Below are 27,796 nucleotides of genomic sequence, written 5' to 3' on the forward strand. Positions count from 1 at the left end.
GTTAAACTTTTTTTTTTTTTTTTTTGTAGAATTCTGACTTGATATGTGAGGAAAATTTCTAGTCTCTAAAAATTCCTTTTAGTTTTTATCGCTTTAAAAACACAAACTTCACACAAGCTGTGCTGACGTTCTTCATTTCACCTTATTGGTGCTTGTGCTTTAAATGGTCCTCTTAATATATTGACCGTTTGGGTTTCTGTTTGTGACCAAAGAAAACCTCCTCAAAATTGTCGGATAAAACACAAAGTGTTCATCTTTTAATGGCCAAGTTTTCTGCTTTCCTGTTAATCTCCATAGAGCCACGTCTACCCACCGTCTTTTGCACCCAAATCTGCTTTTAATTACTTTGTTAAAACCTGAGCCAAATACACCAAGTGTTTTCAAACGGTGATCTAAATCATGTTTTTATTGCTTAAAAGAACAAATAATCTAGATCTTTTTCAGTCTTCTTCAACCGAGCCCAAAAATAAATGAGTAAAAGTGTTTGCCTTTTAACTTAAGACATGCGAGACCCTTTTGAAGTTTTGGATCTGCGATGATCTACACATTCTTTTCCTACAAAAATATTTGAGCGATTTACGTTTGTATAAAGTTTGCTTAGTTTATTGCCGAGAGAGAAGCATATTCTCAATAAGCTTCTTCATTTTATTTTTTAAAAATAAAAATATTTTTTGGCCTGCAAGTAGTCCTGAGATAATCATTTTGGCCCATTTTTTTGCAAAAAGGTTAAGTGGGCGGATGTGTTTTTGTAGGTTTGAGGCTGTGCTGTACTCTTTCCTTTTTATATGATGGATCCTGAGCTGAACTGTGAGATATTTTATAACCTAACTCTGGTTTAAACTTGTCCAAAACTCTGCTGTGTTTCTTTCTTTCAAAACGTTCTCTAACAATCCACCAACACATTCAAAGAACAAACGGATTTCATGCAGAGGAACATGTGGAAAAGTTTTGCTTGGTGAATTTTTCTATAGCCTGAGGAATCCTTTTGCAAGGTACTGTTGGTTCAGATTTTTATGACACGTTTTACTTACCCAGCGAGAGAAAGCGAGACCTCCAAATTGTGTTTTTCCTCTTTTCATTTCTGACTTAACTCCCGAAAAGTCAGCTCTTTGTTTGCTGCGCAGGGGAGCGTTTAAACTGCTTTTAAAAACGCCAGGAAGAAGATTCACAAGCTGCTCTCGGCCTCAAACTAGCCTGGGATTAGTTTTATGTTTTGCATTAAACGTACTAGGATACATCAATGCTTTGGAAGTCTGTCCAGGTCATTTTGTTTTCCTTGGAGCAAAAACTGTAATAAAACGTGCACTGTTCTTTAACAAGGGTGCAATAAAACAGTACAGTCTTAATGGAAAAAAGATTGAGCTTTTGACCAAATGCTATTATTTCAGTGCTTTTACCATCATCCACTGTTCAACAATAAAATACTATTTTATCATTTTAAGGTTGGCCTATAACTATAACTTATTTATAATTTCTATTAAAGCAGGAAATGTTTTTCAGAAAGGACACATGACATCCGACAAAGTGCTTCAGTCAAGAGTTTTATTGTAAATTTACACAGTTCTTCACCTGAAAGTAAGACAATGACAAACGAAGCCAACTTTTCTTCAATAAATACTTAGTGAGAATATTTTTGGCATGATGACAGATGGAAGTAAGAAGCACACCGTCAAATACATAATACTGCTTCGTCAGGCTGGAGTAACTCTATTTAGTTCGTTTTGCACAGCACCACCTAGTGGCAACCGCTGAAATGTATTTCCTAACCTCGCTGTGAGGAACATGACGGCTTCCTGAAGGCAGCGGCCTCGTTCCTGCCTGGCAGGGACCTTCACTCTGACTCCACGATCGACTCGGCTGGCTGATCCGTGGCCATGAAAGGCGTCTGAAATAAATCCCTCACGGCGGGAGAGAAGAGCAACAAGTGACTTTGAAAGTACTCCTACAAAATAAAAACGAAACGGGTTCAGGAAAAGTGCCAAAAATAAAAAGAGAGAGAAGAAAATGGAGCGAGATAAAGAAAAAAGAAGGAGCTGGCTTTGAAAGGGAGCTGGGTGGGAAATAAAAGTGCACTGGTGGCGTGATGAAGAGGAGGAGGGCGAGTGTCTTCAGGCTGAGCGTCACAGGCTTTGACAGCACTGCAGTTTGTTGCCCTTCTGGCCGTCGGTCGTCGGCGGGACGCTTATGTCTACTACGTTGTTGCCCGGAGACTCGTCGTGCGCAGATCTGTCCGCTATCTGCTTCTGTGACACGATGCGGTAAATTTCTGGAGATGGGGGGGAAAAAAGTAAGAAGAGAAAAACATAACAAATAACTCAATGCTCATGTATGGGAAAGGATAGACCACCAGAGTCAGAGTACATTTCAGGAATTGCTTAGCACTTTCCTTAGTTGTGAAAATATTTTAGGGCTGCAACTAAATATTATTTTAGCTATTGATTATTTTGACAAGAAAAAGAAATTACATTCTGCAGATTTTTCTTTTACGTTTTTTTTTTAAAACAATATTAGAAATACATTAAAGTATGGATATAAATAGTTCAAATAATCATTCAATTTCCTTTATAAATGAGTAAATAAACATTTTATTGACTAATATGAAACAACAGCATTTCTTTAGTGAACACTTCATCATCTGTCAATGATGCGTCCGCAGCTAAAAAAAAACACTATTAACATCAACATGTGAAAAGCTCAACCCTTTCTGTCTGACTTAACATCAATACAGTGAGTGGCTGATCTGGTTTAGCTGATTAATAATTGGACAGCTGCTCAAAAGCAAAGGTTCAAATGTTTTTGAAAGCAAATTATTCTGCTGTCCTGGTTGAAAACTGAAACACATTTACAGACAAAGTAGCTTTTTGGGTTTTTTTTATCCAAAATGCAAAATGTATATAATTTTTTTTCCAGATTTTGTTTAATTACTGCTCTGAATGTGTGTTTGTTTGTTTTTTCCAAAAAATGGTCCTTCTTTGAGTTTGTATATCCCAGTTAACAATTAATCGATTGCTAAATTAGTTGAAGATTATTACAAAAAACGATTCATTACAAATAATCCGATTCTTTGTTTCAGTCAGGACGAAACCACTGGCGCTTTTGTTTTGACCTGCCCTTTAAGGTAATACAGTCTTTTTTTTACCAAATGAATATGCAGAGGATTATTCAGTATTATAATCAGGAAGCTTTACCTCCAGCACATTCACATCTGACTTATCAAACCATATTCTGCATTTCTATCGACCCATCTTTTTTTTTTCCTTGACTATCTTCACTGCAGCAGAACCTGATCACCCACTGAAAGCACCTCATGAATTATTAATCACAAAAATAGAACTTGGGGGCGGCGGGCTTGAGAAATAGATGAGAAAATACTTCAACAGAGTTTCTCCTCAGCAAAGATTATTCCAGCCCAATGTTGAACCTGCTTTTTTAAAATGCGTTGCCTCGCTGAGTCCGACTAAATGAGTAAAACCTCCTTATCTCAACATGTATGTCACATTTATACTTTGTCAAATTCGAATATATCGCATTCTGCATTCCCTTCATTTGCTCTCAACCCTTCAGGAGACAAATCTGCAGAATCTTGCTTCTCCCACCTGTTAAAATGTTCTTGAACGCCTCTTCCACGTTTGTTGAGTCCAGCGCCGACGTCTCGATGAACGACAGGGTGTTCTTTTCTGACGTAGGGAGAGAGAAAGAGGGGGACATTTTTGAAATACCTCTGCACGGCTCGGTCGTGCTCGTTCCGCCGTCATTTACCAGCGAAGGCTCGAGCCTCGTCGGTGGGCACGGCCCTGAGGTGGCGGAGGTCGCTCTTGTTCCCCACCAGCATGATGACGATGTTGTTGTCGGCGTGGTCCCTCAGCTCCTTCAGCCAGCGCTCCACGTTCTCGTACGTCAGGTGCTTGGCGATGTCGTAGACTAGCAGCGCTCCGACCGCGCCCCGGTAGTACCTGGCGAGGGCGCAGAGTCAGCTCTATCTTTTGGGGGGCGTGAGGGGGTTCGTCACGCCACGGGCTGTGAACATTTGTAACCGAGGCAACACTCACGCTGAGGTGATTGCTCTGTAGCGCTCCTGTCCCGCTGTGTCCCAGATCTGAGCCTTTATTGTCTTTCCGTCCACCTGGATGCTGCGGGTGGCGAACTCCACCCCGATGGTGCTCTTGCTCTCCAGGTTGAACTCGTTTCGTGTGAAACGGGACAGCAGGTTGCTCTTCCCCACGCCCGAGTCTCCGATAAGGACAACTGGAAACGAACCACAAAGGGAGGTGAGGACATTTTAGAACTTATATTGTAGCGACAAATATCTGCGACGTCGACTAATTTCCTTTAACTCGGTTTTAAAGGGAGGTTTTTTCAGTCGTATGGAGCGTACCCCTTTCTCATCTGTTGCTGCTTACTGCTGGTCAGCTGGCTGAAAAATGGCCACTACATATTTCCAACTCTTACAAGGAAGATAAACTTAGAAACATTTTTAGTTAGCACATTTAAGATGTTTCCTGGTTGACGCCAACTTCCTTTGAGGTCTGACTGACTGGCCGATTCTGACTTTTATATTTTGTGGACCGCAACGCATAAAAGAAAAAAAAAAAAAGTGCTGCAGGCTCTTTTATAGAGGAAATTGTTTTAAATCAGAAAATAAAGGAACTCATAGAAAAAAAAAAGGAATTACAAAAGCATTCGTTATAACTTTTTATTTATTTTAAAAAGAAAAATGTGCATTAAAACACGTGCTGTTGTTGAAGACTCAAAATGAAGCAAGTTTGTTTTTTTCTTTTACAACCAATCCACAACAAATGTCATCTTAGAGCACTTTATCCTGGTTATCAAACAATGCAGTCAATTTAGCTTATTACTACAATTTGTTTTTTAAAAAAAAAGTTTTCCATGATCTCTGGCAAAATTGATTGGTTCGTTTCCATATCAGCTTGTAATTGTAATAACCTCAGTGTTCCTCAATAGATTTGGATGACAAAAAGATTGATTGTTCTATATCCAGCTGGCAACTGGATGCTAACTATTGCTAACTGAAGTTATATGACATGGCCGGGCAGAGATTTAAAGAGGAGCAGCCAAAGCAAAGGAGATGGATCAGCTGTGCTTGTCGACACCTGATGACGTCATTAGGGACAGGTTACCGTCAGATACTTTAGCTGCTGTGCAGAGATTGGGCTGTTAGCGTGTCATGACGGTCATAAGACAGCAGCAGTCATAAATCAACAATGTCTTCAGTCAGAGGCTGAAATACTGACTGCTACTGGAGAGCCTTGCAAGCTACAGTTTCTCTTTCAAAAAAAAACAAAAAACTTATTAGACAATGCTAATTGTTTTCACTTTTTGTGGTAATGCAACAAAACGTTTACTCAAGGTGAAAGTCTAACACCGCCTCATACCTGAACTGGAAACACAGAGTGACTTTTCAAAGTGAAAGTGCCAGAAAGCTCTGCTTTCTCTATGCAGAGGGATCGTTGTCAGACTCTGGCCTGTTGGGAATCAGGCAGGAAGGAGCTGCCAAAGGCCTGCGCTCCGAGAAATCTGACTCAACGCTTTCTCAACGCTTCTGTTCCTGTGTCATCCTGACGAGTCATCAGTATCCTGAAGCCAGAGTCCAAACGGCTGCAGCAGACTGGGGCCCCTTTAACTGCTGCGTATTAATAATGCATTGGCAGGGTGAAAGGCAAGCTTCACTGTAAAACCCTTCATTTGAGTTTTATAATAAACAAAGACGTGGATATGCAGCATATACTGTACATGTTAGCAGGAAACTCTACTTCTTCCTTCTTCCTCCAGAAAAAGAAATAGGTCTAGTGACACAGATTTAGTGATGTGGTCTGATAAGATCCAGCTTTGTTTGGTAAAGAAAGGAGCTTGTAGTCATCAGACTGACAGAGAAGTGACTGATTGGAAAGTACCTGTGATCAGAGGTAATTAGAAACCTGACAGAAAAAAAAACAACAATGGAGTTTCCTCTTTCTTCCTTTGACAGGGAGCGAGTTTCCTCCCTCAGGGATCAAGTATCCAACAAAGCAACTCTTAAAAAACAAACAAAAACCCAGGGTTTAGAAGATGAAGCAGACAAAAACAAGCCATGTGAGCATCAGAATAAGATTTCACTGTGTGGTTAAAAGCCCAGTCTAGTTGTGACAGACGATGATAAAGTTTTAAATACAGCCAGTGTGTTTTTGTCCTATCCTCCTGACCACTAGCCTGCAGGACTCCTCACCAAAAACAATACGCTCTGGTTTCTCCAAAACGTGTTGAAAACAAAGAGTCAGACCTGAACACAAAAAAACGAGCCCTGCCACACCTAAAGTAACTGTGAATAAGGGATGGATTAAACAGGGGAAGTGAGTCAACGGGCAACGAAAACAGCTCGGCTAGCCACCGCTAGCTGATGTTTACCAGCGACGATAGCGCAGCTAGCATATGCTAGTTCTGAGAATAGCCTGTAAATAACGCCAACCTCCGTCTGTTCCACTCACCTTTGAACAAGAAGTCATACTCGTCGTCTCTGTTCCCCATTTTGATGTCCAGACAGCTCTAGGAGAGAGCGGCGATGAGAGAAAATAGTTCCCCCAACTGACCAGGGTGGTGGTGCGCCGAGATGACAGGAGGAGAACCAGGCGCATGTTGCGTAAGAGGAGCAGAGACGCTGCGTGACGTACCGCTACGCAGCTTCTGCAGGTGGAGAAAATACGCAAAAAAAAAAACAAAAAAAAAAATCTCAGTCAATCTGGTCGGTTTAACAACATACAGGGTTTTAGAAGCGAAGCTTACACGACACTGTAATTTCTGGAAATTCATATCCTCCTGAGAAACAGGGAATATCTTCGGCATTAGCCTGAGAGCTGTTTATGTGGAGAGTTAATTACATTTCTTAAAATCATTCCTTAGAGAAAAAATTATTGCAGTGTGGAGAACACCAATTACTTCCCTTGAAATGTGGGAGATTTTTTACACAGCACCGACAAGGAATCAGACGTTGGAGGAGTCAAGGGAGGATTGAGGTGAATCACAATCTAACCCCCAAGATATCTGTAGTAAGAATCTAAATTATATAGTACATAACTTACTTAGAGAAAGCTCCAATCCATTTTGAGTGATGCAAAATGCATGCTGTTTCATGCATGGATGCATTTTCATGCATTTTTAAAATGCATTTCACTAAATAATATTGAAATACGCCTTCTTTTCTCCATACTTTAACCCCACAGTGATGTAAATTTTACCGAACTGCAGAGAACATGACACAGAAGAATAAATACAAGAAAGATTTAACAGAAAACACTTCAAAAAAAATAAATCAGGATATAGTACACCTCTGTCTATTACTTATTTCTCAGGAGCTAGTGCAGGTTTATGAATCCTTATTTTATTCATCCATCCACCCACAAGCATAATACCAGGTTGTATGAGAACCCAAGAGGAATTTAATTTAGGGACTCTTGCTCATTGCAACTATTGTCGTTTCAGGAGAGACAGAGAAGAGAGGGGAAGTTTTTCTTTTTATTATTATTTTCAAGCAACCAGTGGAATTAGTTGATTAGCTGAGCTGCCTATACTTTGGGGCTCCCAAGGATTTACACAAACCTAAAGCATAAACATAAACTACCAATGAAATATTAGAGCTCAGTGAATGTGGTAGAAAGTGCCAAACACATACTCTCAATTACCGAACTAATAAACTAACTTTGCTGCTGTTGGAAATCATTTATTCAGTGGTGCTTTATACCTCAGCGGAGCTCTGCTGTAATTGAAGTGCTTAAAAATTACGCTTTCCTTCTTAGCTGCATGGCTGATCTAGATAAGGTTTAAAGAACATAGAGGATGAGAAATGAAGCACACTGCTGCAAATTAAACTCTAACTCAGTGTAGTTGCACGTCCCACAGTGAGAAAATGAGAAATATAACGCGTGCAGCTGCAGATAAACCTCACTGACAGTGAGTCATCAGGTGGATCCAAACTAATCCCTGCCCTAAGAGTGAGTAGCAATCTGGACTTTGGACAAACCGTGCAGTCATTATTCATCTGGCACAGCAGCTTTATTAAGTGTTTATGTTTATACATTCCTATGAATCGTACATTGATATGAAATGATCTCGTGCAGCACATCAGCCTGGACAATGATTGTTTCCACTGAGTGTTAGTCATGTGTTTATGTCCGTTCAACTAAATCACAGCACCAATAACTAAAACCTTCACATAACTACAGTTTTTGAAATAAGGACATTCAAATTGTGTTTTTTCCCCTCTTTGTATGTTATTAAAATAAAACTCACTTCATATTTACTTTTTATTTTTTGCTAAAATATGAAACATGTAAGCATTTTATACAGTAAAAACTTTAGTAACTTTTTCAATATTTTCTTGTGGAAAAATATGAAAACTGGTGGAGTTTGAAAGGATAAATATTGTACGTTGGTGAGGAAATCCCCAATTAAATGCAGCAGATTTATAAAAAATATTTGATCCACCTCAGCCCTAATTATTATTATTATTTCACAACTTCATAAGCGTTAAGAAAAATGATGAAGACGCCTCCACCTGAAATTAAAACAAAAGTCAAGAAATGGAAGTCGTCAGTCCAGCCCAAGTCCCAAACTTTTAATTTTGTCTTAAAAAAGTTATTTAATTTAATATGTAAATTTAATCAATATCTAGCATTTATACATTTTTTAAAAAAAGATAAGTTTATCAAAACAACCTTCTAGAGAAACTGAACTTCAAAATCTCTAAAAAAAAAATAACACCTCAGTGCTGAATTTGATGTTGCTTTTTTACAGTGAACCTTAACCAAAACAATAAAAAAAAAACGTCTAGGTTTCCATGACGTTTCATATTTCTAATCCAGGAATACTGAGTCACGTAAGACTCAGCATTTCCGGTGATGTATAACGAGTGACTTTTTAAAATCCATTTTAAAAAGAAAACATAAATTTAAGAAAAATTACTGTTGCAATATTTTAAAAATGATTACTTTGGAGAACTTACAACAGCTTACAATTATATCACTCTCGTCCACCTTTGTGTGGACAGTTGCTCTTTTAAGCCATTTTTAAAACACGATAACCTCTAAACTTCTAAGTTTACTGTAAAGCCTGTTTTTCCTGTCCCTGCTATTTTAAATTTCAAAAATTCCATCGAGCTTCTTACTGGTTTCTGGGTTTGGCACGCACAGGTACTTTCCAGCTGTGAGCACGAGCTAGCCTGCGTCAGAACCAGTCTCACCTGTATGCTCGAAACGCCCCGCCCCTTTTCGCACATTGCCCAATCAGCAACGAACTGCTGATCGGTTTTTTTTTCCACAGTCCGAGCTGCTGCTGCTTTAATATGCAATGAGCAGCAGAGCGGGCAGGTAAAACACGAGGTGTAGTTCTAGTGTAAGAGCTCTGGATCAAAGTTTCATTTGATCAGCAGGGAGATCATTTATTAGTATTATTACTCATTTGTACTGCTGCAAGAATCTACCTCTTTAGTGATGGCGAGACGAAATGGGAGGAAGAAGAACCAGCTGCCAGACCTTTACTATGAGGGTTACATGGAGAAGAGGTCCTTCAAAGATAAGGTAGATCCTGCAATTCTGTTTATCTGTTTTTGTTTTTGATTGTTTGTTTGTTTCATTAGTTTTTCAAAGATACATTATCGTTTTAAAACTGCATAATCCCCATTAAGAGGCTGGAGTTGTGACTGCTGACATAGTTGCAAACCAATTGTGGTGATAAAAGAATGGACTTGTGACTATACTTGTTTTAACTGGATGTTGATTATGTTATAAAAATTAGACACAGTGCATGGAAAGGACAGTGTGTGTGTGTTTGGGTGTATGACACTGAACTGGTGTGGTAATTAAGATGGTGCAAAATGAGGAAAATGTGGATTAATCTCACTGCAATGTCCTACAGTAATATTTCAATTTCACATATTTATTATCTCTTGAAACTCTTTTTGAACAAATGACAGTTGGTCCAGTGTGATCAGCATTTCAAACTGTGAAATGCTTTTTGTTAAATGATTCAAAACCAACAACTTGCTCTGGCTTCTGTCTTTAAATACATCAGACAATAGCATGTACGTTGCAGCTTTTGTGCTTTTTTTACTGCACTGAAAATTGGATGAAGTTCAGCAACATTTATTTGGATGCATGACTTACAAAAATGCTTAGTTTTCTGTTGGATAAAAAAAAAACTTTACAGAAGAGCCGACAACACGTTCTTTTATGTGTTATAACCATTTTATGGAAGAAAACCAAACAAACAAACATTGAACGAGTAAAAAAAATCTGTATTGACGGTTTGGATCTGCAACTGGAAATCGGTTTTGTCCAGGAAAAACCGGACCGGTGCATCAGTAGCTGGAATACATCTTTTCTTGTTATTATTATTATTACAAATGAATGTTTGATATTACAAAATGACATCACAAGTGTATGAAAGTTTAATTATCTGTGAGGAGAGCAGAATATAATGATTGGACCTTTCTGCACAGTTGCATGTCCGACTGGTCCGATGGCTTGTCTGACTGCTCTGTGTTTTGCAAATATCGGAACAAACCAAAGACTGACCGGAGATTAAAGGGTCAAACAGGCGACACGAGCTCTAAACTCAACCAGTCCTGAGGCCAGTTTGGTTGAGGATGATAATCTGCTCTTCCCAAAAATGCCTTGGAAAGTTTGACCTGACATTTCTGGGTTTAATCTCACTGTTCTGTTGACGTGGTTGCATGATTTGGACTAGATCCAGCCAGTTCTACCTAATTACTGTTATTTGTATGACACATTGTTTCTGATGTTGACTCAGAAACACCAGTCTAGATAGTATCTGCTCCGGTCACAGTGTCCCTACTTACTTCCTTGTTGTTGTTTACCTTCTTCTTCTTCTCTTTTTTTCCACCTTCTCTTTCTGCTCAGAGTCAAAATGTTTGCGCTGTTGGTTTCACGCCGTGTGTGTTTTTTTATTGAGCTCGTCTCCTTGTGTGTTTGCGCAGACATCTCGGAAGCTGTGGACCTGCTTGTGTGGGACAACACTTTTTTTCTTCAATGACAAAAGAGACGAAGATGTGAGTTTCCTCGGAGACATGTTCCAATAAAACCCCCCAGATTTGTCTGTTACTCATTGCTCTTTGCTTGTGTCATCAGTACGTAGAGAAGCTGGATCTGTGTGGACTGGTCTCGGTGACGGACGACAGCAGCCCAGATCCCAACTTGGACGCGGCCAGATTCAACGTTCAGATGACGAAGGGAAACATCAAATTTACTGTGAGTGGATTCGTGCAGAATCACTCCACCTGTTATTTGGCTTGTTCAAATTCATTTTCTTTAAAAATGTATCTAGATATTAGTGTAAACTTCTTTTCTTTTTTTTTCTGCAGGCCTCAAATGCAGAATCTCGGGAACTTTGGAAGGGATATATCCACTCTGTGGCTAAGGTCTGTCCTCTTGTCATTGTTCACATTTCGCCATATTGTGTTCCTCCCACTCCCACTCACACACGCACACACCCCTGGTTCAAATATGAAATTGTGTCTCCCCGCAGATGGAGGTACCCCTCACCCTGAACCTGCTGCCGGGTCAGGTCCACATCCTGAGAGAGACGGTCCAAAAGGAGAAGGAGAGGCTGACAAATCCAGAACCGAACCAGAGTCCTCCTGCTGCTGTCAAACCAGAAATGCCTGCGTGAGTCTCACTGGAGTAAACCACTTCTAAAACGAGATGAAGAAGAACAAATGAGTGAGGGAGTGGGGTTTCCCTGTGCTTCGATGCAGTTGCTACTACGAGGTGCCTTATCTGGAGGCCGAGCTGCTGCTGGAGAGAGAAGCCAGCAAAGGAAACCTGCTGCTAAGACCTGGGAGGCAGAAGGGCTCCTTCGCCATAACCACCAGACAGGATCTTGAGGGGTAAACACACACGTTTAAACACGTTTATTGTGACAACAGCCACAACCAGATTTCCCCTGGGACATAAATTTTCAGCTGCGGCGTGCAGTCGACCGTGTTGTTTGTTGTTTTTTATTATTATTATTCAGTTCATCGGTCTCTCTTTCAGACCGATGTTCCGTCACTATCGCGTACTTCCAAAACCAGAGGGAGGCTTCTACATTGCTGTGGACAAACCTGTGAGTATCGATCGTATTAAATTTTCACCACATAGAAATAATGGTTCATAATAAATAAATAATAAATAATGGTTCAAATATAGTTTCCCTTTAATTGTGCAGTCAGACAAGCGTCTGAACACAAACAATGCAGCATCTTGGGGAAAAAAAGGATCTTTTAAGGTTGCAGCCAAAATAATTATTGTGGATTGCAAAGTAATGCAGTGGAAGAAAAGTTATACATTGGTTTTTGTTGTTGTAGATTTACAGATAAAAGCTACATAACTGTGTTGTGCATTTGGATTTAAACCTTTTATTCCTAAAATGGATAAAGGGAGGGAGATGGTTTAGATCAGAACATATATCTGTATATATCTGAACATATATCTATTTGGCTCAGTCAAAGTTCAGACCCAAATCCAGTTAAGTTCTTTCTTAAAACTATTTTTTATTAACGAGTTGCAAAAATACCAGCCTTCAGATGTGCAAAACTGCACGACTTTTGAGACCTTGGCCCCGAGAGCCTTACAGCTGGGGGCACAATACAAATGCACTCCTCGCTTTTCAGGTTTTTATTTGTAAAAACAGATGAAATCCCAAATCAAATACAACGGAGTTCTCACTTATAAAAAGATGAGCAGGTTCAAGGAGTGTGACTCCATTTCCAAGGAACTCTAATGGCATTTGTTTACGCAGAGCCCGGCGGTAATAAAACCTTAGTCAAACCTGATGAACTGGATAGCTGAAGCTTTTTATGACGTTGTCATAATAGTGAATGAAAGAGTTGGTTTATGAAGCCGGAGGCGACTGCCAGTAAAGGTTGAGGTGGCTGCCAAAATGTTGTGTAAATTAAAGACGTGGATGAATGACGTTTCGCTTTAACTAGAACAAGTTATGAAACGAGAGACTTTAAACTCAGCTTTCCAAAGTTTGTGCACACATGACCCGTGCTGCAGACTCTGCGCTTTTGTTTCCTTATGGGATTGAATTGCTTTACAGCGGTTAAGGACGTTGCTCTTTGTGCAGGTCCACTTTGACTCGCTGCATGACGTGGTCGCCTACATGGTGGAAAAAACCGATGGATCTTTGACTCCCCTCAACATCGAGGCTCATTACGACAAGAACATCTGTATGTCAAACTGATTTTCTATTCTTTCCCCCCCAAACACACACAAACTTGCTATTTGTTTTTATTTAACTAAGTATTCGTAATCAAATTGTGAACATCCTTCCTCTCGCAGCTTTTATTGCATCTGATAATGAAAACGGTGAGAGGACCCAGCGGGCTTTGCTGCCACCAGAGCATCCCATCCCAGGTACTGTCCTTCAATGCATTGTTTTTCCATCCTTGACAATCAGCAAAAAGAGAAATTCCTCTTATGTTTCAGTCTCGTTCTTGTGATTCCAATCAGCTACAGCAGTTTCAGGAAAAATCACTTGGGAATAAGTCCTCGCAGACACGAGAAACAGAAGTTATCGCGATAAAAGTAGTTGATTTGGAAAAATAAATTCATCTCGACAGTCACGTGGATTAACACACGCGTTACCGGAAGCAGCCCTGCGTCAGGCTCGTTATCAGTGAGGTTGTTCCATGACGGCGCTGAGGTTCTGTCCGCCTCACGCTCACCTATTCAACGTCCGATGAAGCGTTCAGGGCCTGCGTCCTTCACCTTTCAGCGACTTTTGTTCTGGACTTTGAAACTAAAAGGCAAATGTCATCACAAAAGAAAGGGACAAACACCAACAATAAACATGTGAGCTCTAAGAAAAGAAAAAAGAAGAATTTGTTTCTGAGAGAAAGAATGTAAACAGAGTCGCTTCCATCTGAAAGTAGCCATTCGCTAATGTTACAACCATAAATGTCAGTGTGCCTTACTGGGATTTTATTTGATGGCCTAACGCAGGCTAATGCATAACTGTAAACGTCATTTTTTAATTTTGGACTTTAACTAGGCTATTCTGACAGAATATTTTGAGTTCAGCTCAGGCTGTGCGCTTTGGATTGTTGTGCGGCTCAGAACTGAAGTCTCTAGCAGACTTCAACTGTATTTAGCTATGAATCTTACCATAAATTAGATTCCCTGCAAAAAAACCCAACATATAAATAAAAGGATGATGTTCACAGATATAAAAAAAAACAGTCTTGCTACAGACTCTTGGATTTGCTCAGTTTGGATGCTACGTGGCAAAATGTACATTGGCAAGGCAGTTTTTTCTTACATTTTCAAAATTTGGGGGGAAAAAAAGGTCTTTTAGCTGTATACAGTAAAAACTGGTTAATTATTTTCATTTTTTCTTGTCATGTTCTTAGTCATGATTTTTGACCAAGTTTTTCCAAGAGCAATCATAAAATGATTCTGGATTACTAAACACACCCTGTTAAGAGTTCGTCTGTGTCTCTCTATTTTCATTCTTAATCTGAATTGCATGTTTTCTCTCTAGTTACTGGAAAAGCGAGGAATGATGAACCAGAACCAGTCAAAAATCCTCCTGCTACTGATAAGAGTAAGTAGACCTGCCCTCAGTCATTCCATCCATCATTCCTGGCACCCGGCCCGCTTGTTCTCTGAAAATAAACTGGTGGGTCTTCATTTTTGTCCGCGTCTGTCGCTGACTAACGACCTGTGTTCCAACAGAGGAGGAGAAAGCGTCTGTGACGGATGGCTGCTCCTCTGGTGAAACTCGACGTAAGTTCTTCCGTCTGACTGTTTCCAATCAGCAGAAAATAGTTTCCTTTATCCGCCTGAACTCACAGCTCGCTCTTTCCTGCGTTACGTAACCAGCGGTACCAGAACCGAGGAAACTACCTCCATGTCCAGCTCCACGAACGTTTGCCCCAACTCAACCGGCTGCCAAACCCGCTTTCCCTACAAATGCTCCTGAGAAGCCCACGACAGTCTCAAATCCAGAAATGGAGAAGCAGAGTAAGTTCTTATTTTGCGCCAAGTTACAAGCAAGTTGATTTACCGATTATTGTGACAGACCTAGTTACAAGCGCTGCACAAAAACACAAAGCCTTTGTTCCCCACCGACATTAAATCAAATTAAACTGCGGACATTTAGGATGACCAAAATTACTTCTATCTGCTAAATGCCAGAATAATGAACAAGAATCTTTTTCTTTTCTTCCAAGTCAGAATTTAAATTAATTCAACTATATGAGTTGAATCAAAAGTTTTGAGTACCCACTACTATGTTTTTTTTAGTGCTTTGGACCACTTCAGCTACACCAGCGCTGTAGCTGAACCAGGAGGAATGGGTCGCTTTGCTGCCAAACAGTTTTTCTTTTAATTCTGACTGCTAATTTTCTGTGGGATAGAAGCCAAAGTTTTGTGACGGCCACTCCCAATCACTCACTTTGTTGCCCTTCAATGAGCTGCAACTAATTTGAGTGTTTGTTTAGGGTTGTCTGTTTGGAAGACCCAGTTGCAAAGGAAGCTTTAACTTCCTGGCTTGAGATGTTTCTTTTTTCCTATTTCTATTTAGTGAAATGCAGCCAAATACCCACATAGTGCCACTATCGTCTCCAAATGTGACCCTGGTCATCATAAGAAAATATTTCAAACTTACATTTCATTAGGACATAAGGCATGTTTCAGTGTGGATAATGACATTCTAAAATGTGAATTAATGTACCGGAAGCCAAAAAACAAACCAACAAAAACATAATCATGTTGCGTTTCACCATTTGTCATTGATCCAAGTGTAAGTAAATTTATAAATTTAAAAAAGTTATGACAAAAATATGAAAAGTTAGAAAACAATCTAAGGATCATGTTGCATAGTTCTGTCATTTAAGCAAGTAGAAATAATTTTAATAATCCTCACTGATCTGAAGGAGGAAGTGTTTAATCCGATTCATCGTCATTGAGGGAAAAAAACCTAATTTTTATACAGCATTTGTCTAATTTTTACTGCAAATTAATCTGCACAGAGCTAAATATCTGTTTGTTTTTTATTTTTAGTTCTTCCTGCAGCTTTGTCGGAGCTGAAACTGAGGCTGGGGCAGAAGTCCAAGTTGCGTGTTTAACTTCTTCTACAATCATCCTTGTGGACAGAAACACATTGGAGCAACAAGCAGAGCTGAATGGAGGCACATGCAGATCTGTTCCTGCACGATATCAAACAGGAGTCCCGCTCCTCCTCCTCTTCCTCCTCTTCCTCGGTTAGCTGTCTGCAGTAAAGCCTCTCTGCAGATCAACACCGGATTGATTTGCCTCCTCTGGACATTTATTAGCAAATCAATCGACTGTGACGATGGCTGGACAAATTATCTACTCGTTTCTCTTGTTCATTTTGCACTTTAGCTATTGACTAAGCCGCCTCAGACTTTCCGTTAGTGTTTCTTTCCCTCTTACTCTTGGAATAAAATGATAATCAATTTATTTTACATACTTTTGCCCAGTACAAGTAGGTAAATACTGTGTGGGTACAATACGCACACAGTATTGTATTAATACTTAATACAAAATGCCAAAATGCTGTGTGCAAAACAGAAAATGTGACCGAAATAAAGGATGGGATTCACTTATTTCAGTGTTTTTCTCTGTGAATGTAAAGAGCAAAACTCTTTGTCTCATCAACTTTGATATGACAAACTTCTAGTATGTGCCATGCAACATATATAATTTATATATAGTGAAATAATCACTTGTATAGTTTGTAATCCATTGTCACATTTACATTATTTTTTGTTACAGCTTCAACTTTTCTGTTGTCTGAAAAAATAAAAATGTCCAAAGACAAAGCGTTCTCACTCATTTATTACCTCAATTACTGATACACTATAGTGGAAAAATGAAACTATTTACAATAAATCGTGACATGTTGCCAGCATGTGAAATAAAGTGTAATTGCCTCTCAGCTGGATGAGTCGTTCTGTAAAGCAAAGCAGGCTGCATTTACTCAGGAAGAGATGAACTAGAACACCAACCATTCGAAACGCACAACATGGATGTCGCAGTACAGAGTTGAAGACGTGTCCGTCCCGTGGTTCTGAATCACGTTTTGATTTGTTACCTCTGCGTGAAAAGCCTTCAAATGAAGTCACTCTCTTATTTTAGGAGCTTATTTTTACATTGAAAAGTCAAAACTTTCCTTTTTAGTACATTCAAAAGGAAAGTTGAATTAATCTAATTCTAACTTTTCAGTTAGAATCGAAGCATTTCACAATTTTTAAATATTTTAATTGACAGGATTATTCCATTTCTCTTTGCCACTCTTCAACACATCACTTAGGTAAACCGGATGTAAGCAGCTAATCCAGATAATCCGTGTCTGTATCTACGGTCGGAGCGATTAATCATTTTAAAGCAACTGGTACTGTAACTTGTAGTCACCAAGTTTCCACTGTAAGAAGCTTTCTACATACCTACCAGGTGAGTCTTGTCCGAAAACCATCACAAACATGTGAGGTTAACGTTTTCTGGGTGCTTTTGGTCAAATGAGAATAAGATTGAGGTTTTCCAGAAACCAAAACTGGAACAGCATCTTATGGCTTTGTTTAGGCCTCTTTCTCTTGTATTGATTGCATCATGAAGTCTTTGAAACATCAAGACATTTTCAAGAAAAATCTTGACTCTCATTGGGACTTTGGTTGATCTTTCAAACTCTGTGCCCCTCTATGGGGGATATGTTTGCATCAAAAGCCTGAATTAAACCGAGTTGAAGCCAAAGCACAACCCAGAAGTTGTAGGAACCCAAATAATTGAGTTTCAGACCCCTGACCTACAAAACAATCTCCCTCTATGTGCTCCAACATTGGGAAATGTTGAAGAAGTTTTGTCCTATTGGGAATGAAGGCTTATATTGTAGCAACAGCTTTTCAGTGTCAGTTTATTACAATCCATTGAGAGGTGAATTGTTTTAAAGGCTTTTCACACAGATTTCCCATGAGTGCCAATAAGAGAGGAGTTACAGACTATTGAATACTGCTGAGCCACACATAGGACGGTCTCTCTACTGCAAACAAAGCAGAGACATCAGATGGACGGACGTGTCATGGCTTTAATGTTAGCGTCGGAAAGTTTTAACAGGAAGCTCAAGACCTACATTGAATAACATATGACTATCATTTGTAACTGTAAATACCGTTGAGTAGGCAAGAAGTCAAATATCTCATCACAATACAGTTAAATAATCCAGTTCAGTGCTGAGCTGCTTAAGTGCTGGACATTGTTTATGTTGGACTGGTTTACTGATGAGTCAACAAAGCTATAACCTCCTCATACTGAAGCTGGCGCAGAGCAGGACTTTAAAACAGAACAAGCAGGAACATAGAGGGGGGCTGCACGTGTTTGGTTTGGCCTGAGAAGGAAGGCACGGGGACGGAGCATGACTCATGAAGCTGCAGCCGACGGCACAGCTGACCGTTCAGGTGAAGCTGAGGAAGCAGCGGCCAGCGCTAAAAATCGCCAACCCTAGCAGCTGGATGAATGTGCAGCGAGACATTAACTACTCATACTTGGGTCTAATGAGTCTCAAAGAAGAGCAACCAGCCGGCAGATTCTGTCACTCAGATCGCCTGTTTGCTCCCCTAAAAAAAAAAAAAAAAAAAGAAAAAAAAAATCTAATTTCCGCCTCCATGCGAGGCAGAAACGGCCGAGATTAAGTGGTGTAACTGTTCTGCTGTGTGCGTCTCCGCCTGCAGTCGGTGCAGAGGATTCGACCTGCAGCGGTGACTGAAGCCGGGTGGAGCTCAGGGCGGCCGTCTAGGTGAGGCTGGCGTTGGAGCTGCTGGTGCCGCTGTTCTTCCTCTGGCCGCTCTGGACCGCACTGGGAACCTGCAGGCCTGTCACCACGGAGAAACTCCCGTTCCACACCTGCAGGGGGGAAGCACATCCAAGAACCGTTTTCAGATCCGTTACTCTAGCAACAGACGCTTTGAGAGAAAGTTTTCTTACCATGAAAGCTGGGATGACGGGCTGCTGGAACTTTGTTCTAAAAGTGTGCATCAGCTGCTTGGTTTTAGCGTTGTAAAACGACACAACACCTGCAGAGCAAAAACCAGCAAAAAAATCACACTTGGTGGAGAAATCCTTCTGTTCACCAGCCCTGGCTGCACGGCCCGCCAACAGTGTCAGCCATGCCCAGTCTGGATTAGAAGCTTTTTATTCTACTTTTTTTTTTCTATCCTCGGAGTGGCCAACTTTCTATTTTTTCTACCTCAAATGATATAATATGGTCTCCTGTACTTCCCGTATCTGCGCCCTCTGTTTCTACACTTTTTTCAGCCATTGCAACGATTTAGCCAGTTGCTAACAAACTGTAACATGACGCGTTTTTCAGAGCTGCCTTTAAAAGCAGCATGACCGTTGAGAAGCTCGCGCTGGTTGAGCTATTGCTACTCTTGCTTGTGTAGATTGGTTTTGATTTATTGTTTATTTTCTTTTAATAAGTATGGTTATTTCTTTTGAAAGGTTACATATGTATTAAATTAAAGGCCTTCTTACTGTGTCCTCCCCCAAAATCAGCCCCCGCCCGCCCCGCTGAACTCCTCGAAGCGGTCTCACCTTCGTCGTAGTTGACGTAGACTCCTATAGTGTTCGGGATGGGGCAGTCGAGGGTGCGCGCCTTGTTGTTGTGCTTGGCGGTGAGGCTCTGCTGCAGCCAGTTGTTCAGGTGGATGCACCAGGAAGCGCTGCTCTTCCCCAGCTGGTCGAACCTGCCCAGGCTCCGCAGAGCGATGCCTACGGCGAACGCCTTGCTCTCCCTGTCCAGCTTCACCTCCCAGTACTGCTGGCCAGCGTCGATCATGGTGTCGGCTGTCGGGAAACAACAATGTACGATCAACGCCTTTCTAGAGCTGCAGAAATCTTGAACAAGAAAAAAATCTTGTTTGTGTTGCTACCGTTTTAAAGATAAAAAAAAAAAAGGTTTCCAGGGGTCACCTGAGATCTACCTGCCCTCCCCAGCCAAATTAACAAAATCAAGCAAAATCGATATAGATTCATTTTGCTCTAAAATTGATTGACACAAAATTTTGTTTGATTTTGTAATCAATTACAGATAGAACATGGATTAATTCTCTTCTGGACGTCAACTTTTTTTAAGGATTCATTCAAGGAACTTCATTGTCTCACCAGCTCACATTTACATGTTTACGGTCCCAGTTTACGACTTCTCTTTTTGCCACTGCACGGTACCGTTTCATCTTTACTTGTTCATTGTGCTACGTTTTTATCATGTGAAGCGCTTTGCATGCCTATCGGCCTGAATGTAGACATGCTAAAACATTCCTGTCTTTTGTCTGACAGTTGGTCAGCTGTGTGCTGCTCTCACCCAGCACGGTGTAGGACTCCGCCGTGAACCTGTCTCTGCCCGGCCGCGCTGTCGGCGCTCTCTTGGGAGACATCAGCGCCGACCTGCTCACACGAGAGACGGATGCTGGAGAACCTCAAAGGAAACACCGAAACCTTCCTCGCGTGCAGCGGCGGAGTCTTACACAAACCTGGCGGGGGAGTGCAGAGGGGAGTTGGTCCTGTTCTTCTCTTTGCGGATTTCCTGCACCTTTCCTCCGCTGCTGTCCCAGTCCACGCTCAGGTCGTCCACCTTCAGGTTCTGGTGGGCCGAGCTGGAGTCCAGTTTGAAGGTGAACGCTGCGTAGACCAACAATAAGGTTTTGATTGGATGGGGATTTGCAGCTCAAACAGAAGAGCTTTCTAAGCCTTTCTAAGGTCATCAGGGATGAAACGATTACTTTAATAATCCGTCTACTAATTGAGTAATCGATTAATCGTTAACTGGAGTATACAGACATTCCCTGAAAGAAAACAAAAAATATATACATTTTACACTTAAGACAAAAAAAGAACTTTGTAAATGTGTTCTACCCAAAGTTTTAGCTTCACACGATTAAAAGTTTGCAAAAATAAATAAATAAATCCACTGACCCCTACAAATACCATGTCATTAAACCATCTCTTGCTATCCAATTATTAATTCTACTAACAGAAAAAAATAATCAATAGATCAGATCATCAGGTATTGATGTTTAGCCAAACAGAAATGGCTGAGTTTTAATTTTAAAAGTGTTTTATTAGCTGCAGATGCATCCTTTGCTATAAATGGTCAAGCGGTCACTAAAGGAATCCTGTTATTGCATCCTAGGCATGAAAACAGCAATTAAAAAAAGAAAAAATTCAAATAGAAACTGAGTCATTTACATATTTCAATTAATTTACAATGTTGAATAAATAGGCTTAAGTGGTGAAATGGAAAAAAAAATCTGCAGAATGTGTCAGGTTTGTGATCCCATTAATCGTCAGAATAATCGATTGCTAAACTAATAGTTAGTTTGCGGCCCTGCTGGTTATCCCACCGTGGGTTTCTATTGTGACTGGCTCGGAGAACTCCCCGGCCACGGCCTTGTTGCACGCCCTCACTCTGAACGTCATGTAGCGGGTGTCGAAGCGCAGGCCTGAGAATAAAAACAGGAGCACTGAGTAACTTTGGTCAGAGTTTAGCCGCGGATCTCTGGCCGCAGGCCTCCTGCTACCTGTGAGCGTGTGCTCCATCTCCCGGATCCCCTCCACCACCATCCAGGGGTAGTCCTCTCTGATGCGCGGCGGGCCCTCGTGGTTCGTTCGGCGGTGCTCCAGGATGTAGTGCTCGATCTTGTTGTCGGGTTCCGGTAGGGTCCAGACGATAGTGGCGGTGTTGTCACACACTTGGCACTCTGACACCTGGATCTCTGGAGTGGCGGGAACTGAAACGAGGAGGGCGAGGGCGGGTGACAATTCCCCTCAGACTCATTTCAATACAGAAACAGGTTCTGGAAAGGTCAAAAGGAGCTCGTCTCTTATTGTACTTTGAAATCACAGGACAGCTTCAGGCATCACGTTCTCCCACTAGGGGGCAGACTTCCACCATTCAGGCTGACCGCGGTAAACCATGCACACTTTCCACCAAGGGCAAGAAGCTTGCCCTCTACAAAACCCATTTCCTGACAGCTGACCAGTTAATCATGAAACAGTAAAACCAGCAGCGAACAGCAGCTACTGGTGGGCCCAAACTGACTATGAAATCCCTGTTAAGTTTTCAAAACCAAGGTTCCTTACACAGGTGTGAAATGACAGATCTTTGTGGTTTCCCTTCAGAGTTCGACCCCTTTCACACTATGAGTCGTCATTTGACTCATTGTCATACTTGCCAGCTAAGTGGAGCACATCGCAGGAAGTCCACATGTTTGACACAAAGCCTTTGTTTGGCTCCAAGCTCCGTTTTCAGGCTGTGCTGCAGACAAAGGCCCTCGCTGTGTGCACTTTTTTCCTCACCTTTGTGTCGTCAAAAGATCTAATTTTACTTTTGCAAGTTGCTTGCTGTGCAGCCTTTTGTAACCCTACAAGTTTCTGAAGGATGTTAGTATCACTCAATTAAGGCTGAGTACAATAATTTGGACATGTAAAGACAGTACTTTAATAAGACGACAGAAACGAGGTAAACTGAAGTCAAAATAGTTTGAATATTTTTGCTGCACAGGTGAAACCTCATGCATTTGGTGCTCTGTATGAATATGGGCGATAACTGCCTACAAAAGAAGTGATGAAATAACTTTTTAGTACTTTCAATAAGCCTGAAAGTTAGTTCCGGCTTTTAGTTACGAAAATAAATATCTGGATTTTTTTTGCTACTTTAATACAGAGACACTTTCACCATTAAAAGGCTGTGGTCTGTGTCACGTGATCTGAACACCACAGATAAATGCAGCTGCAGCGTGAGAACAGCTAAAGAACTGATAACTCAAAAAAAGATCAGACAAACTTCTGTGAGTTTTGCCCGCACAAAATTAATTTGAACTGTACTGTATTATGTTACGAGCTAAATTATCAACGTTACAAAACAAAAAGGTAGGAATAGTGCCACTAACCTGCAACTGCTTTACATGACATCGTCAGCAGGAGAAAGACGTGTGTTTACTAAAAACTGCAAGCCAAATCAGACATAGTTAGAAGAAAAAATAAATATGAAGCTAAATTGTTTCTGGTAAAAACATTCTTGGTTTGTAACTTGGCTATAGCTCTGCTAACCGAGTTGACATTGCTAGAGCTGCATCATGAGGTTTTTTTCAGAAAATGCAGCTGGAAAAGCAAATCCTGCAGCATCACAACCACTAGTAAGTTAAAAAGAAGTTATGTAGACCGTGAAAAACTGATGAACTGATTCATTATTTAACTCCAGTTTGAAGCTTCTTAATGTTTAAGTAAATGCATGGGCATTTAAATCATCACATTTTTCAAAACATCTTAATTGGTTGCAAAGAATAGCTACAGATCTGTGAAGTTATCTTCATAAACACATCAGCAGCTGCCTCTGATGTGGGAACAGTGTTATTAAAGAGTTTGTAGAAATACATGAGAACTTTAAGTGAGTCCAGATCAGCAGCTTCTGCTCTCCGACCGATTTCTCACTTCAAAGCTCCCTGAGGGATCCCAGGACAAAAACGTCCTCTACAGATTTCAGGAGAGATCCTCTGTCACAATTTCCTCGCAATCAAACTAAACTAGCTCGAGAACATTCATAACTCTGGGATTCCTGAATCAAGGACACATTGTCTCTCTTGTCTCTGTGCGATCACGGCAGATTGTACAGAGGTCGGAGCCACGATGCTCTCCACCGACATAGAGATGACGTAAATGGTTTTCTGACTGAAATATTTGAGAGACATCTTTCTTCACAGGAAAGACAAATATAAAAAAAGATATCACACTAAGCCTCTATGCTGAAAATACACATGGAAGTATGAATCAACACATTAGTTAGTAGCTAACTACTTAGAGACAGGATGTATGTTTTATTTATAAAATATGATAAATGGCCAGAGGAAAATTCCTTCATGAAGAGTTGCAAACGTAAATACAGGTACTGAAGAAATGTAGAGAAAAACCTGAACTTTATGAGGTTAAATTAGACACCGGTGGCCATGTGAACATCTACAGGTGCATCTCAGTCAATTAGAATCACAAAAAAACCCCTAATTTCAGTAATTCAACCAAAAGAAACTAGATTGTCCTCCAGTAGATGCCCTCCATTAATTAAAGTAAGCTGCAGAAGGTCATCGCTAAACAGGTTGGAAGTTCTCAGAGTGCTTTACTCACGAAAAATAAAAGAAAAGTTAAGAGAAAGGAAAACCTGTGGTATGAAAAGACAGTGAGAACCACATACAGGACATACAGCTCTGGAAAAAAATGAAGAGAAACTGCACTGAACCCTATTGAAAACCTCCTGGTTATTCTACTAAATATTCCTGAGTTAAAACATTACTATTGTTGTTTCTAAAAGAATATCAACTTGTTTTCTTTGCATTATTTGAGGTCTGAAAGCGCCGCATCCTTTTTGCTACTTTGACCATTTCTCATTTCCTGCAAATAAATACTAAGTTTTTGCTCAGAATGTCAGTAGTTCATAGAATAAAAGGACAATGTTCATTTTACTCAAACATAAACCTATAAAGAGTAAAATCAGAGAACTAATCATTTAAAGTGGTCTTGTAATTTTTTCCAGAGCCGTACGTTACAGCGTGCTGGTGTTTAGTGGCTCCCGAACCAGAGACGGCATCAGAAGCGTCTTAGCTGGGCGATGAGAGAAAGGACTCAACTGTTGCTCACTGGTCCAAAGTTCAATTTTCAGATTTAAAATTTAGGATGTTATTTGGAAATCAAAGTCAAATGGGTCTGGATGAAGAGCGGAGCGCCATAGACGCCCAACTGCTTTGGTATCCAATCAGTCCAAAGTCAGAGCAGCCGCCCTTCATCCTTCGTTCTACTGACAACCTTTATGGAAACCCTGATTTCAGTTTTACGACTTTCATCTTCCGTTCCACTTCACTGAGATGCGTCTGCATTTTGTTTCAGTCAGCGGCTCTCTCTTTGAGAAACAGTGGCGCAAACCTGGGAGAAACTTGAGCCCCTGCAGCATCTCCCTCTCCTGGCTGAAGTCCACCATCAGGTGACTCATGTTGTCGCTGGCTTTCGCCTTCAGGGAGAGACGGAAAGCCGGGGCCATCGTCACGCTGCAGAAACGAAGACGAACAAAAAAAAAAAACAACAAAAACAAACACACAAAACACGGAGTGGAAACAAGCGCCTGCTATTATTCGATTGAATAAAGACGATTCTATCTAATAAATTGAGCAGAGCTACAGAGGGATCAGGGTTCATCCAGGGAGGGGCTGACACTAGATGGTACAGACTCAAAGAGACCAGACAAGAGCGTGCTTATTGTCTAACACATGGGTGTGGTGGCTACAGGTCTGAATGCATGCAATGCTACATTATGAGATGGCTCACTGCTCGCAGGAGACTATGACCAGAAACAACAAAAAAAAAGGGAAGCAATAGATGTCTGAGTACCGTACCTATCCTTAATGTCTTTGGCCGCCTGGGGACGAGAAGCACAGAGAGGGGGGAAGAAACAAGGAGAGAAGAGATACGGAACGGTTTTTGCTTAACATGAAAAGTTGCTGAGTGGCTGAGATCAACTTGCTGCACGTGTCTAACAGATTCGTTTGTTTTTTGGATGCTGGTATTCAGCATGAAAATGTTCAGAAGAACAGCGAGTAGGAGGTAAGCAGCGTTACAGCAGCAGCAGCCGCCGGCGGGGTCGGTCACCTGGGTGAAGCCGTCCGTCTCCGAGGAGCACAGCGTCTGATTGGCCAGCTCCAGCAGCTCCTCCGAGCTCTCCAGGGCTTTGGAGCAGGCGTTCAGCTGATTCTGAGGGGGCAAAGAGAGAAAGAAAGAAAAACACAGAGGAGTACATCTGTTAGATTCTCATGATTGTTTTCAGAATAATGAGGCTGCTGTGCTCCCTGCATCATTTGAGAGTCACAGCCGGGTCCCGGGGCTGCAGAATCCTGAACGAATTTCCATTTAATATGAAACATTTTTTTTTTTTAGCATCAGCAGTTAGGTGTGAATTAAAGCTGTAAAACGCTTGATTAATGCCACTAAAACAAGAACTGCCACCGTTAATGTCAGCAGATGCTCATCTGCAGCGTAATTAACGGTACAATTTTACGTGTAAATGGCCAGAAGCAAAGCAGCGGCCATTTTGAAAACTACGCTGATGCATTATGACCGTCATGTGTTGTCTGAGTCTTTTCTCTTTGTTTTTCAGTCAATTTACAACAACAAATTTACAACAAAAAAAGGAGCGTAGGGTGTAAAAGTATTAGGTGGACACAACCAGCATGTGAAGAGGCTGCTCTGAATGCGTGTCCACGTGTTAGAAAGGCCTAGTCAAAGTCAAGAGTTGCACAGCAGAATGGATAAAGATTTCATTTTACATGCGAAAAAGCTTTGCAAGGCAAAAACACACACCTCAAAAACATTTGCAGCTGTAATTGAAGCAAAATGTGGCTCTAGTGGCTCAGGAGGAGCTAAATAGAAACACATGCCACATTTTTCCCAAAAAAGGAGGAAACAAAACAATCTTATGTTTTACTTTCTGTTGGACCCGCTCAAAAAAATCCCAATAAAAGTTCCAAGTTGTTAAATGAATTAAAAAAAAAAAAAAAGCGACAATTTTCAACTGGCAGTGGTGCTTCTGAAATATTACTGCAATACGCGCAGCGGTTACCTGCAGCTCATACGTGCGGCTGGCTCTTTCCTGCTTGATCCGCGTCAGCATGTTCTCCTTCATCTCATCCAGAGCAGCGTGCAGGGAGCCGAACTCAGACTGCAGATCATCCTGCACCTGGTTGGAGTTCGCCTGGTGTCACAGCAACCAACAAAAGGAATTTTATTTGAAATCAGGGGAACGTGGCGTCAGGACACGGTCCCTCCAGAAGAGCCTGTACCTCCAAGTTCTCCAGGCTCTGTTTGAGAGTGCAGATGAAGTTGGAGATCTCCTCATTCTTCACGGCCAGCGTGTGAGTGATCTTGCGCAGAGACTCCTAAGGGAAGCACAATGAAAGCTGGTGTTATGTATGCTATGGAGAGCTGTGGGTTTCTCCTTTACCCAATCGCTTTCCTACAGAAGTGGATGCTGCACTGATAAGAGCTAAGCTGAAGTGGACACACAAGGGTTTGGGCTCTGAGCTCCTCTTTGCATCCACTTCAGAAGGGTTCATAGAGGGAGGACACTTCAGGAGCGGCAGGATGCGCATCTATAATTTGATAATAATGCACCCACACAATGATTCAGAGATGGGAGTGGACTCACATTGTTACCCAGATCAGACCTCGGATAGGTCAGCCGTCCCCTGCTGTCCACCCGCAGAGAAAGAGCCCATTCATTAATAAACACTGGCAAATGTTTGTTGTCGTGAGAAGAGCTGCGACAAGGCCCCCCCGCCCCCTCCGTCCCGTCCGGGACTGTTACAGTAATAATCCGTCGATAAACCACGACAGCTAACATTTCAACCAATTAAACTACTGGGAACTCCCAGTTCAGTCCCACATTCACACGACTGGCTAATTTCGCAGCCCCTCCGCCTGCTTCCTTTGTACACTACGCCCTGAAGACGGTCCTTTCCCCCCCATCAGAGACACCTGTTTCTCCGGCCACAGCCCACCTTCTGGTCTCCCATCCTCCAGTCCAGATGCACCGGCGCCGCTACAGCCGCAAACACCGACCGTATTCTGCCTCCGTCCCCCGGTTTGTGGTGCTTTAGCAAGGCGGAACTGGTACTGATGCTGCCGGAGTGTAACGCATCTTCGGACGGACACCGATCACCAACGCCTTTGGGCCGTAGTGCTTAGAGCGCATG

General features: G+C 41.4%; 3 protein-coding genes across 4 annotated transcripts; 1 reads left to right on the top strand and 2 right to left on the bottom strand.

Moving 5' to 3' along the window:
• Positions 1 to 1,525: 1,525 nt before the first annotated feature.
• Positions 1,526 to 6,651, bottom strand: LOC116725560 (ras-related protein Rab-11B). Its single transcript, XM_032571691.1, has 5 exons — positions 6,483 to 6,651; positions 4,050 to 4,245; positions 3,760 to 3,953; positions 3,597 to 3,677; positions 1,526 to 2,266 (listed from the first exon to the last, which is right to left on the bottom strand). Exons 1-5 carry the CDS (start codon positions 6,520 to 6,522, stop codon positions 2,121 to 2,123), a joined length of 657 nt encoding a protein of 218 aa, XP_032427582.1. The 5' UTR covers positions 6,523 to 6,651; the 3' UTR covers positions 1,526 to 2,120.
• Positions 6,652 to 9,321: 2,670 nt separating this feature from the next.
• On the top strand, positions 9,322 to 16,837 carry LOC116725558 (signal-transducing adaptor protein 1-like). Its single transcript, XM_032571688.1, has 13 exons — positions 9,322 to 9,566; positions 10,985 to 11,056; positions 11,136 to 11,255; positions 11,369 to 11,425; positions 11,533 to 11,672; positions 11,762 to 11,893; positions 12,042 to 12,111; positions 13,117 to 13,219; positions 13,332 to 13,406; positions 14,533 to 14,595; positions 14,727 to 14,777; positions 14,874 to 15,014; positions 16,056 to 16,837. Exons 1-13 carry the CDS (start codon positions 9,480 to 9,482, stop codon positions 16,118 to 16,120), a joined length of 1,176 nt encoding a protein of 391 aa, XP_032427579.1. The 5' UTR covers positions 9,322 to 9,479; the 3' UTR covers positions 16,121 to 16,837.
• A 2-nt stretch (positions 16,838 to 16,839) lies between these two features.
• Positions 16,840 to 27,796, bottom strand: fsd1 (fibronectin type III and SPRY domain containing 1). Of its 2 annotated transcripts, none has more exons than XM_032571686.1 (13): positions 27,602 to 27,796; positions 26,885 to 26,980; positions 26,665 to 26,796; positions 25,698 to 25,799; positions 25,445 to 25,467; positions 24,978 to 25,099; positions 21,587 to 21,796; positions 21,410 to 21,508; positions 20,534 to 20,687; positions 20,371 to 20,453; positions 19,602 to 19,853; positions 18,993 to 19,081; positions 16,840 to 18,911 (listed from the first exon to the last, which is right to left on the bottom strand). In XM_032571686.1, exons 1-13 carry the CDS (start codon positions 27,614 to 27,616, stop codon positions 18,801 to 18,803), a joined length of 1,488 nt encoding a protein of 495 aa, XP_032427577.1. In that variant the 5' UTR covers positions 27,617 to 27,796; the 3' UTR covers positions 16,840 to 18,800. The 2 variants fall into 2 exon arrangements, with proteins under 2 accessions (XP_032427577.1, XP_032427578.1); XM_032571687.1 differs by having other exon boundaries at positions 20,540 to 20,687; positions 27,602 to 27,795.

This window comes from Xiphophorus hellerii, chromosome 9 (genome assembly GCF_003331165.1).
Source record: "Xiphophorus hellerii strain 12219 chromosome 9, Xiphophorus_hellerii-4.1, whole genome shotgun sequence".
Lineage (NCBI taxonomy): Eukaryota > Metazoa > Chordata > Actinopteri > Cyprinodontiformes > Poeciliidae > Xiphophorus > Xiphophorus hellerii.

What these genes read in the sequence shown, in the direction of transcription:
- fsd1 (XM_032571686.1), bottom strand. An exon ending in AGAGCCTGGAGAACTTGGAG is followed by an intron (nt 26,797 to 26,884) that starts GTACAGGCTCTT and finishes CTGTGACACCAG; the next exon opens with GCGAACTCCAACCAGGTGCA. An exon ending in GGGGCTCAAGTTTCTCCCAG is followed by an intron (nt 21,797 to 24,977) that starts GTTTGCGCCACT and finishes TCCTCGTTTCAG; the next exon opens with TTCCCGCCACTCCAGAGATC.
- LOC116725558 (XM_032571688.1), top strand. Translation starts at nt 9,480, where the DNA reads ATGGCGAGACGAAATGGGAGGAAGAAGAACCAGCTGCCAGACCTTTAC. An exon ending in ACCAGACAGGATCTTGAGGG is followed by an intron (nt 11,894 to 12,041) that starts GTAAACACACAC and finishes TCTCTCTTTCAG; the next exon opens with ACCGATGTTCCGTCACTATC. An exon ending in TCCTCCTGCTACTGATAAGA is followed by an intron (nt 14,596 to 14,726) that starts GTAAGTAGACCT and finishes GTGTTCCAACAG; the next exon opens with AGGAGGAGAAAGCGTCTGTG.
- LOC116725560 (XM_032571691.1), bottom strand. Translation starts at nt 6,522, where the DNA reads ATGGGGAACAGAGACGACGAGTATGACTTCTTGTTCAAAG. An exon ending in TACAGAGCAATCACCTCAGC is followed by an intron (nt 3,954 to 4,049) that starts GTGAGTGTTGCC and finishes CGCCCTCGCCAG; the next exon opens with GTACTACCGGGGCGCGGTCG. An exon ending in GTTCAAGAACATTTTAACAG is followed by an intron (nt 2,267 to 3,596) that starts GTGGGAGAAGCA and finishes CCCCATCTCCAG; the next exon opens with AAATTTACCGCATCGTGTCA.